At 37.6% G+C, this 12,218-nt stretch overlaps 1 protein-coding gene and 1 long non-coding RNA gene across 2 annotated transcripts in view; one reads left to right on the top strand and one right to left on the bottom strand.

Moving 5' to 3' along the window:
- CNTNAP5 (contactin associated protein family member 5) overlaps positions 1-12,218 on the bottom strand; it is a 252,770-nt gene that overhangs the window by 84,719 nt on the left and 155,833 nt on the right. The window contains exon 12 of the mRNA XM_015868834.2: positions 7,659-7,778. Within this exon, the coding sequence (XP_015724320.1) occupies positions 7,659-7,778 (120 nt within the window). The remainder of the gene's footprint in view (positions 1-7,658; positions 7,779-12,218) is intronic.
- On the top strand, positions 774-2,058 carry LOC107316849. The gene is made up of 2 exons (XR_001556605.2): positions 774-1,184; positions 1,739-2,058. It is a non-coding gene; the product is annotated as an uncharacterized LOC107316849 (long non-coding RNA).

The following is a 12,218-nucleotide window of genomic DNA, read 5'->3' as shown; positions in this document are numbered from 1 at the left end:
CATAAATTCAAAGGTGACAATGTATTAATTTCAGACTAATGCTACAGCTTTATGACTTTGCAGTTTTATTTAATGGACCAATTTATAAGGATATTATGCTGCCTGTATTTGGTCCTAGGAAATGTTTTTACAGCACGGGACTGCAATGAATTCAGGAGAATTTAGACCCTCTAGTTAGTCTCACCCTTAGTTCTATCATCTTTCTGGAAGGCTCCAAGTTGCTTTTGACGGCACACAAATTAAATTGTGGGAAATTACAACAGCTGGAAAACTGGCTTTCAATGAGTTCTGTATTGTCTAATTCTCATTTTTATTCTTCAACTTGAAATATCTCTGTGGAACACATTTCACCCATACAAACTGCATCACTCCTTTGTGATTTAGGAGGTTTGTCACCAAACAAGATTGTTCAGACTGATTAAATTGCCAACAAGCCAAACATCCGGTAAATGTTACATGAGAGAGAGAGAAATTGCTTTGAGAGCTCATACGATGCATTTGTTTTGTGCTGCTCTACACTGAATACCAAATACTGTTCTGAAAGCTGTACCTATAATTACAGGAATAACTACACAAAAGACAGACTCTCCCCCTTTAACACTGCATTGTTTAAAGCTGCAGTGGCAGTTTAACCCAGGCACTCTAATATATCCCTGGAGAACATGAAAAGACAATTTCTTTAAGCAAAAAGCTTTAATTCACTAACTCCAAGGTGTTTTCTGAGACTGCTAGGAAATCCACTCAACATTTTTAGTTTTTTTCCTCACCAATTTTCTTTTCTGTCGGCTGACCCAGCGATATGTGCTTTTTCAGGTTGTTTCATGCTCTTCAGCCTCCTCCTAGTTTATGATTCAGCTGCTTCCAGCCAGTGCACAAGAACCACATTTCCATGGAAACTATTCTGGGGTGGTTCCCAGCCCCCAGCTCTCAGCACAGTCTGCTCTCTGATGGTGCTGGCAAGACTATACCTGCAGGTGTGTGTTCCCCAGGGATGTCCTTATCTGGGAGGGTCTCCATCCTATAAATCCCTCCCAGCTCTCAGTTGCCAGCACCTGAAAGGCATAAGTGTTGCAGCAAAATGCCCAGCTATAGAGACACACCACCCCAGCCCTGGCAAGGAGTGATGGGCTGTGCTTCATTCTCTCCAGGCAGGATGTTTGCTTGCTCTCAGCTTAAGGTTCAAGGTGAGTCTGTCAGTACAACAACCTTGATAGGTGGCTCTGATAAATGAGAGTGAATGGACTCATCTGAGACTCCATGCACCCACATTTCCCCATTACAATGAAGTCCAAAGATGTTAAATCATCACTCTGCCAGCACACTTCCATATCTCCTGTAGTACATGGTATCTACAAGCAGTGGGAAACAGAGGGAGCCACTGAATTAACTCCATGTGCAAAACAAATACTTATCTCCTGCATTCATGCTCACTGAAATGGTGACAACAATTCAGTCCTCTCCGATTCAAGCTACTTCATGCCAGGTGACTTTTGAGAGCCTCAGCACAGAATCATAGAATGGAGAGCATCTAGTCCAATTACCAACTCACCACCACCATACCCACGAAAACCATGTCCCTCAGTGCCTCATATCTCCCCGGTTCCTGAACACCTCCAGGGACTCAGGTAACTCTACCATATCTCTGGGCATCTCTGTGCCAATGTCTCACTATCTTTCTGAGAAGAAATTTTTCCTAATATCTAACCTGAACTTCCCCTGGAACATATAACTCTTTCAGTGCTTCAGATGCCTCATGAGATTCAAGCACCTGCATGAATCCAGCAGACAAGAAGCAGAGCCCACTGGTGACCTACTGCCCTTCTGGAGCAACACCAGGAGGTTGGATAGCATATCTGAAGGTACATAGCAACTGTGTCAGGCGCAAATGGATCCTAACCTGGTGAGACAGCTGGAGAGACTTTTTGGAGAGACACAGCTTACTTACAGTTCCTGTAAACGTGGGAGGAGATCAATCAAGTAGCAGTAACCCTTGGTTAAAGGTTGGAGTAAAGCATCTGTTATGTTCATCTGTAATAAAATTTCCTTGGTGGTCTCCTGCATATGTGAGGATGAAGAAAGCCTGTGGGACGTGTGCTGCAAAGTTCATCAGAAACACAGTAATTTCACAGCACAGAGCTTACTGAAAACAGCGAGGCAGCTGGTGACAGCACAATGCGTTTGATGTAACACAAACATTAAATGTTTTACATTTTATGATGTCCTGGAATTCTTAATGAAAACTCAGAACAGAAATATGTAAGTTGTCAGAAGTGCATTGTGTCAAAAAACCTGCAGTGTATCAAGGGACAAGCTACACATTCTTAAGGGCCATCTTCTATCTAAGCTGTAGTAAATAATTTTTAAAGGATTCCCATTCATTGCTTTCTCCAGTGATAAAGTCAATCACAGTTGTAGACAGTAAATTGCAAAGTACATGCATATACAAACAAATAATAAGCAACCAAACAAAAACAACCACCAACAAAAAAACATACTCCAAAAAACTTCAAAAAGATATTAAAAGCTGTACCTGGATCATTTGACAACCTAAGGGACTTCACCATTATAGTTCTTGTCCCGCAGTTATGTGGTTGCAGGTAACATAATCAGAATTAGGAGCATGATAACCTCCTCCTCCCTGTTACTGCTTTAGCCTAACTGATGTTAGCCCTACTTTCAGCTGACAGGGTGACTTCTGTACCAGCATAACTATTACATAAATTAAGAAGAGACAATAATATCACTTGGAAAAATAGATAACTTATATAAACCAATGAACTGGATTTCTGTGTCAAAATAAAATATGAATGCTAGACATAGAAACATCACTAGACCCACAGTTATGTTGAGAGCATAAGAGATCGATGACTGCCAGGACATCAATTGAGGGAGGGACTATTGAGACACCTGAAGTATTTATACACTTCAGTATGAACATAACTTGTGTCCTCCTGAATTCAGCCCTGTCTGTTTACATATCATGGAATATGTAGTATGTAGAAAAATAAAGTCTTTATTATTGCCAGTTCAATGAAAAGAAAATAAAAGGCTAGAGGCAATTTTGTGAAGTATTACAGGTATAACTTTGGCAATCTCCTTCATATATTTTTAGAATTCCTTACTAGATCTGAGATATAAACACATTTTGCATATAATATTTGGAGACAGAGAAGATAAAGCTTTACTTGTCTTGCATCAGGAAAATAAGCAGTAATTGCATTTTCAGAGGAGAATGTAAAACCAGGAAAGATTTTTTCATTAATGATTTGTTGTTTTTTTTCATTACGGCAGTTTCAAGAACAGATCTTTGACTAGCAGCAAAGGCTAAGACAAGGACTTATCTCTCCCCACTTTACACCTCTGGAGGAAAAAGAAAAAGCCATTTGAGAACTGCACAAATATCTGGCCAAGATAAAATTAAGCATTGATCTTTTCATAGTAATTTCTAAGCATTATTGATTTGATAGCCTGGGGTCTGCATACAGGGAACCAACATCAGTAAAAAAAAAATAAGACAACAGAATGACTCAGTGTATTGTAAGCAAATCTTTGAGAGATCAAAGGTAAAAACTACTCCAGAGGAGATGAGGACATCAATAGATTTCTAAGCAAGAGAAAAAGAATAAACCTCACAATGACAGAAAGAGAGGTTGAAGTGGTCCATTAGCCATTTTTGGATATTGATTGTTAGCAGCCATTTCAATGGGAAATGAAAATTAATTCACTTGGGCAAATCGTCAAACAATCAGATTAAAGGGAAAAACTCTTCCCCATAATCTCTAAACCCTCCTGCTGTCTCTCATCTACCTCATCCTATCATCTACCTATACATACTCATGGTTTGGGTGCACATGCCTGATTTTCTTCCTTCAATACACACAAAACTAGTGTGGCACAGTCATTGTTTATTACAACTTATGAATTACTCTACAAAAGTGATTTTGCTCTAGGTGTAATGGGTATAAAAGGTGAAGAAAATATGTTAATAAGGTGTTGTCTTTTTTTTTTTCTTTTAATCTAGCCTGAAGTTTGTTGTCCTTCATTGTCATTGAATTATCTCTATTTCTCTTGTAAGAAAATGCAAATGAACATCACTTCTGTAAGTGAGGCCCATTCACTTTGAGTCTTTCTAATCTAAATAACCATGGATTATTTACTTCCAGCTTCTCTTTGTACAGATGCCTTTCTATGCCTGCATATTACTATTCACGATCACTGCTGATTTCAACAAGGTATTTTGCTTTTACTTGAAATAAACAGCCTTCAGGACAAGATCATTCTGAAGTGCCCCACATACTCTTCCCTATTCTTGACCAACTTAAATAATAGTACATTGCCTGCAATTTTTGTCACTTTGCTTTTTCAGCTACTTCTCCAGACAATGAATAAATATATTTATCCACTCTGCTATCAGCAGATATCCTGTGACACTATACTGTTAAATTTTTTCTATGCTGAAAATTGGCATTATACATTTTCTTCCTTTTTCCTTTTTATTTCTCTCCCTGCCGAATTTTTCCTCTCATTTCTCTCTCCCTCTTCACCTGTGTCTGATTGTTCAAATCCTTCTCAACATACAAAGTCACAAGTGAGTTACTGACTGCATCAAGAATAAAAATAATAACGGTAATAATAAATATTAGAGTCCTGCTAACTTAATATTTCCTTAGCTCCCACATTATGAGAACAAATCAGTTCAGTTTTTCCTTACACTTATCTCCTCCATGCTTTCCTGTGGCATTTCCCTTCATTGTCTCTTCAGTCTATTTACTTTTTTCCATACATGGCAGCCATCCACATTTCTGACTATCCGTATTTTTCCATTCATAGTATCTGCAATATGGGTTTATGTCACCAAATAGTAATGTTGTGGGTATTTTCTTTATTTCTTCCTCAACAAAACGAGATTGTAATGAGTTTTTTTCACTTTCCTTGAATATTGATAACTCATAGAATACAGGAATACTATCTGAAAGTAATAGCAAAATTCTGAATCTCTCTCTTTGAGGGTAAAGATAAGTTATTTTTCTTCCACTATCTTGCACTTAATCTATTACTGTAAAGATTTAATAGTCATCTGCATAAGTTCCCAAGAAAATAAAGAAGTTCTTGTGATTAAGGCTTCCAAACTACATAGGTTACACCAAAAATAATGATTCCTATTTATTTCCATGGAAACAACAACAGCTACAAAGAGCACAATAACACCATTTGACAGAGCAAATTCTGAGCTACAAAACTCTGTTTTGCAACAGAGTCACCACCATTAGCTATGCATTTTCACGAACAGTGAATAAGATCCTGCATGCCATGCTCACAAAAATCTGCATCAGTGGAGGTAATTCATCACCACTGCTGACACACACCACCCATCACTTCACCACATTCATACCCACTTCTGGGTCTTCATAAACATTCAAGAAACATCAATGAATAACAACAATGGCCATTTTTGGAGGAATTCAATTCCAGCCCCTTGCTTTATAAGCACCTGCACGTCAGACTGCCCTTGTGCTGCCATCTGTCACATGACAACAACATGTAATAGGATATTGGTGGGAATGCTACTACCATACCTCCAATACCTGCCTCTGACATTGTGGGCCAATAAAATAAAATAGGAAGCATTACTTATGGTGAAGCACTCACATATTTTGATAATACAAAAACATAACCCAATTGTACCGCAAGCTCTCTTGATAATTAAAAAAATAAACAAATCATTTTTTTATGTACCTTGGTCCTTCTTTATGCAAAAGGAATAACAGAGATATCAAAAACAAATGACCTTCCCCTATTTCAAATGAGATATCTAGGGGAAAAGAAGAAACACACAGAATAAGAGTTTTCCAGACTAGCAGGTTCTGTCAGTTTTCCCCACCTTCAATTTCCTCATAACCAAAATAAAATAAGAATGTCAGCAAGTTCATTACAGAGAGAAAATCAGGCCCTCTGGATTTCTGCCAAATAAAATGTACTTGAAGAAAGCAGGTGCTTTCTGCAAGGAGTTTGTCAAAAATCCTGCATTTTAAGCAGGGATAAAAAAGGACTGACAATGTTTTGATCACAGATATTTATCTGATAAATAATAAAAATGAGCACATTTTCCACACTGGAGATCAAGGAAGGATATTCAGACAGAGGTGAAACTGTTTCAATGCTTATAAAATTCAATGACAGCGATGAAGACAAAGCTTATTAAATACATGTTACACATGATTGAAAAACATGCTTAATAATTAACTAGTGTGCATTTAATGAACATAATTATTGCTCAATTAAATCTAAATAAAAATTTAATTTGAGACACTCTAAGTACAAGGAGATTAAGGAAAAAAAGTATGAATATCCTGAGTGCTTTGCTTTCTGAACTGAGATATTCGGCAAAGTATATTCACCCAGAATTAGCAATTTAGATAATATTCTTTCACTCTCACCTGGCCACAGGAAGCAAAGTAAGTCTGACAGGAAGAAGTGCAGAAAATTTCCTCTACATTGCAGAAACAAGGCTCTATGATATTTCCCAATCCACGATATAGCCTATGTAATAGTATTTCCTCATGCCTACAAAGTAGGCCCCAGTACCTGGGAGACTTTGACAGATAGGGATTTTCATTGGAAAAATTTATTATTTTAACACTACAGATCTCTAAGTTTGAGGTGTCTTAATGAATAGGTCACCCTTCTAGGCACTTGCTCTGCACTCTCTCACTTTGGTGATTCTCCTTCCTGACAGCACCCATGCCTCCTCATCTACACACATAGCCTGGTAGATGAAGGCATTCTCTGAAACACCAAAAGCAGTACACTCACATGAATGAAAGAATTCCTGTTAGGGTTAGATTGGGAAGACTAACAGCCAACTCAGTGCAAGGAGCTTAAAATCATCACCAGTTTCTAAGGCAAGGACTTCCCTGATCTAATTGCGAACAAAGACCCGTTCTGTGTGTCTGTGAACCTCCTGTTATGATACACGCAGTGCCAGCTGAATATCAGGAGAGGCCACAGGCAGCTCTTTTTCTGCCAAGTCCCGACAACAATCTCAGGTTACGATGAGAAATAACACTTTCCTTTTGTTTAAAGAAAACCCATTTATTGTTGCGTGCCTCTCTAACAACAACAGAGGCACAGTTCTATTTCAAGAGCTCTGGCACAAGTAGACCCTCTGCTTTTAGCTGAAGCTGTATGCTAGTCCAGAAAGTGAATGGTCCACATTCTGTGTAATGGATTTATTTCTGCAGCATTTTATTTGAATCACACACCTCGTGTTCTACTAAAGCAAAAGAGCTATTCAATTACAAAAGATAGATTAAATTCTAAGTTTCTAGATCTTTAGTAAAAACTGCAGACATTTCATTAGAAGTTATGATATTATGTAGTGCCCTTTACAAGGTGCAAATACCATTGTTAATATCATTTAGTAACAAGTGAAAGTAAGCTCTTTAAGCTTAAGGTTTAGAAATCAATTTTACTTGGATACTATTTAAGGAAACACTCCAAAATCAAACCTAACTAACTAGTAGTAACTACTACCAATTCATTGCTTTTTCCACTTCTGAAGGAACAACGGATTTCGCATCTTCATAGTAAGCACCATGACAGACACATCAGTGATATCAGAGCCCACAAAAACCATCAAATGCAGTCAGGTCATTTACCTGTTATATTGCAAAAAACCCGGAGCGGTCCAAGTGGTCCACTTCCATCAGAATCAATGTAGAAGAAATCTGATGTCTTCCCTTGGTGCCGGTAAGCCTCACATGACTGCTCATAGATAGCTTAAAAAGAGATATAGAAATAGAAAATGTATCACATAAACAAGGGGAAAACCTTTTATATATATAACAGCATTGCTTGAAACACCGCTGTAATAAAAATGTTTGATTCGCTGCTGCCTAGCATGTGAAAATTTACTGCATTTGGTCCTGAGTTTGTGCTCAGACTCAGGCATGTAAGTAAATGCCTTCATGAACTTGAGCAGACGTTCCTTTAATAATATGAATGCTGTTCTTATTTTAAAGTATGTAAAAACGCAAGGAAATAAATAAGAATATTCAAATGTGTTCCCATTCAATTAGGGGAATGATACACACACGCATCCACATAATGATATTTCAGACACATATATACAAACACACACATATACGTGACTTATTACTTGGATAAGTACTAAAGTCTTGTCAAGATAAAAGACAATTTTTTGTCAGTGCTCAGCTTCCTTGCATCACTTTTACTACTCCAAATGAAAATAAGCCATTTTTGTTTAAGCCACTCTAGCAGAAAAGCTTGAGCTCAGGTACGTTTTCCATCCAGGGTGACATCTTTATGCTTTAGACCTATTTTTACACAACCAGCTTTTCCTTTCTGCTTATCAACACTCTTCTGGAGGATCATTGCCTATGAGAATCCATGTCATTAGTAAAACAAGCTTATGATTTTCAGCTACCTGTTAATAAATAAAAATCACAGACTGACTTAACACATGGATCAGAACTTTTTTCTTTCTTTGAGACAAAGTTATTTGAATGACAGTAACAGAAACATAAGCAAATGCTCTGTCAGTAAGCTTTTGAGTACTACAAGTAGCAAAACACACAGCAATATATTTAGACATCAGTTTTGGTTGCTGCAAGGTCAAAACGATCTTTATTCTTACCCCTTAATTTTATGAGAACGTTTTAACCACTATTTGCACATTCACACATCATCATACAGCAAATACATGAGTTACACAGCCTGAGCCATACCCAGGGGAACTCATGAATAGGCCATTTGTAAGCCACTTGTAAATCTTTTCCCAAGCCCCTTCAATTCTTCAGGCATCAGAGCAGTACAGTTAAATTTGATATACATAATGTTTGCTGAGTCAAAGTCGTAAATACTACTGCAAAATTCCCAGTGCCTCTCATCTGGAAGGATCACAAGATTTGCAGACTGAGTGTAGGCAGAGCATATCTTCTCGGTGTTTTAAATGTCATCTATGCCTCTCCTGAAGAAGGCAACAATTGCTCTGCACCAGCAGGAATAGTTCCTCATTCCCAGTGTCATACATGCACCAACTGGCATGCGTCTTTCTCTCCCAGTTTCCCTAGCGTAAGTTTGTCTGATAAAGCAAGTTTCAGAAGGACTTTAATGGCCAACCTGAAGCAGACTAGTTTGACTACTGACTCATTTGTCTCTGTATGAAAAAAAATCTACAATAGATAATCATTACTAAGATTGTAACAAAATTTGGAAATTTCTTTGCTTCTGCAAACAAAATAGAACCACAAATCTAAGGGATCACATCACTATGAAGTAAGAGTCTCACCAAAACAATCATTTGTGTAGCTGGCTGAAATATGTTTTTACTCTGTACATTTCCAACAAAAAATCTCTTGCAGACAGTATACCTCTAAGTGCTAAATAAACACAGTATTATGCTTCCCAGAGCTACAAAAATGCTTAGGTTTCTAGGCATCTGGTAAGACGGTGCTTTAATTATTATCCATTCTATCAAGAACTGAATTAAGAAAGCTCTTTCCTCAGGGTCATTAGGCTGATGCAAAGAGTACTGTACGTCTATGAGATCTGTACATTCCCAGGGCTGTTCAAGAGTACTAATTAAATACATATAAAATCCCCAAGCCAGAAGCTTTTCTTGTGGTATTCATAACTGGAGGAGCAAATAAGGAGTCCATAAGTTGCTGAAGTGCTGACAAAAGCAACAGGGCTACAGAGGGTCAGGAGAGAAGGTGTAACAGTCGATTAAGTAAGCAATCGAGGAATCTTGGTTTGATCAATTTGCAGAGTTCGCAAACTGCAGTTCACTGATTGAATTTGCTGTCATCATCTTTACAGGACACTTTATCTTCTTTCATTAGGGAGTATGCCAATTGCCTCCCCTGAATTGTTCGGTGAGTATTTTAGAAGACAAAGGATAGCACAAAGAACAGATACATAAAACTAATGCGCTGTCAGTGAACTGTCACAGGTAGAAACTCATTCTTCAACATAAACTTTTTATTCCTAAGTGTTTTGCTGGTTCTTGACTGTCATTTTGGCTGGAGTCCAGACACACTTTCTGTTTTTAATTAATAAGGAAAGATGTGAAAATTCATCCGTCAATAACATGGACAGACACAAACAGATGATCTATTCACTTTGGATGGCCCCTTTGTCACTGCATCTTTAGGGGGGAAAAAAAGGCTGAACAGAGCAAGAATTCAGACTTGAGGCGCTCAAGGGGCATAAATCTGAAAGGATGCATGAGCTTCAGTGAAGCTAGTTACATCTGCCAGAAGAAAATCAATTCCACTATGTTTTTCCCTTGGTTATATGAGAATTCCAACAGCAGATATTAGGGAGCAGCAGTAGAAGTGTGAAAAAGGTAAAAACCTCAAGTTCTGGCACATAAAACATATTCTAATTATCATTAGAGAATAATTGTTTTAATGTAAAGTTTATTTTGTTGCTGCACATTACAAGTTTTGCACGCCTGTACCTTAGGCAATTGGTATTGTACACTTCTAAACTGGATGAGCCATTGCTTTAAGTTTTTTTTCCCCCCTTCCTATTTTATGCTATATAGGAGAAAATGATATTTGAATGATATGTTCAGACATCGGCAGATCCCTTCTCAGACGTTTCATGTGCACCATCCATTCCACGTTCTCCTCATCGTTTTTGCAGGCTGAGTTGATTGCTTGAGAATAAAGCTACAGAATTCCATTTGCTGAAAAAGCCTTATTACTCCATTGACAACAACATGAAGCCTTCCTATGGTTCAATGAAATACAAGATCTCTTCATAATCATTTGTCACGTTTTGCAATCAGAAATGTCACACAAAAGTGAAAACCAGACAGTCAACTGTGACTATTAAGATCTCAGAGTCTTAGCTTAGAGAATTGCCTTCAGATTTATGTTTCACTTTGTGCCAAAGTTCTCTGATGTGATGAAGATTTTGTTGTCTTGGGAACAACAGAAAATCATGACTGTAGTTGTCATTAAAGAGTTACCACTCATTTATGCATATAACAGGGCCTAACTTCAAAAAGCAAGCAACAACTGTATTTATGGAAGTACTGCAAAAATGCATACATTTCAATGTCAAACATTTGCAGTAATTACGCCTTTTTAAATTAATAATGTAATTAAACATTTGCCACACTGAGCCCTAAACACAGAAAATCATAATTTGTGACTTTCAGCCCCTGCTGCGTATCCTCAGGTACTTTTGGAAGCAAGGTGTGTGGCCACAGAGCAACAGCACTGCAATCCCTACCAAAGAGTTTCTGTAGGCGGTGAAGGTGAAATAGTCTGCTTCAAGGAGTTGCGTTATACCAGTGATCAATGGAAAGAGCTGTCAGCAACACACACTGACTTACATCATCCCTCTGAATGTATGGTTTGAACTATACAGTCAGGTATGGCAGATAAGAGTATCTGATATAAAAACCAAATTTGCAAAGAGAAATTGGCTATTAGAAATGTGTTTTACTTAGTCACATTTTTGCAGCTCAAATAGCACAGTACTCTTTAAGGAAATTTCTAAGGGCTACTGCTGTATTTTACGAAGAAATCTAAAATCCTCACAGTTTTGGCTACTTAAACTAATATAGCCTAAGAGCCTCATCCTTCATACCAAGAGCTGCTTCCCTAAGTGCTATATGTGCTCTTGCTTACTTGCAAGTATGAGCTGTGCTAATCCTGTTCAGATACACACAGTATTGACAGAGTTTAAAATGATCCACCTCCACATCCATATTTTCAGAGATAGATTGCAGTCTTAAGTATCTCAAATGACACTAGCTTTTCAGACCAACAACTCCTCATTCCATCCAAGCATTAATTTTGACGTTCACCAATCATAATGGCTATCTTTTCCTTTCATTCTCACTTTTCATCTTCCCGAGTGTTTAAGAAACAGTATATCAAACTTTGCTCAGCATTTATAAAGTAAACACTTCTTCTCTCAGCCAGAAGCAACAACACTCAACTCTAGATGATTTCTTATTTCTCCAAAGATATGAAGATTCATGAGCTCAAAAATAAGTTAAAAAATATGGTCTGATACTGATATGAGATGTATGTACCCCATATTTTTTCTCCAAGACTCTACATATACTACCTCCCTATGGAAGACTGCTAGCTAAACTCTAAACATGTGCTTTGATTAATCAAGGTCCAAGACGTAGATTCATGATTCAATATTTCAAAGCCAAAAAGGATTTGAAC

This window comes from Coturnix japonica, chromosome 7 (assembly GCF_001577835.2).
Source record: "Coturnix japonica isolate 7356 chromosome 7, Coturnix japonica 2.1, whole genome shotgun sequence".
Classification (NCBI taxonomy): Eukaryota; Metazoa; Chordata; class Aves; order Galliformes; family Phasianidae; genus Coturnix; species Coturnix japonica.
The sequence above is the reverse complement of the archived record's forward strand: the minus strand, read 5'-3'. Positions and strand labels throughout refer to the sequence as shown.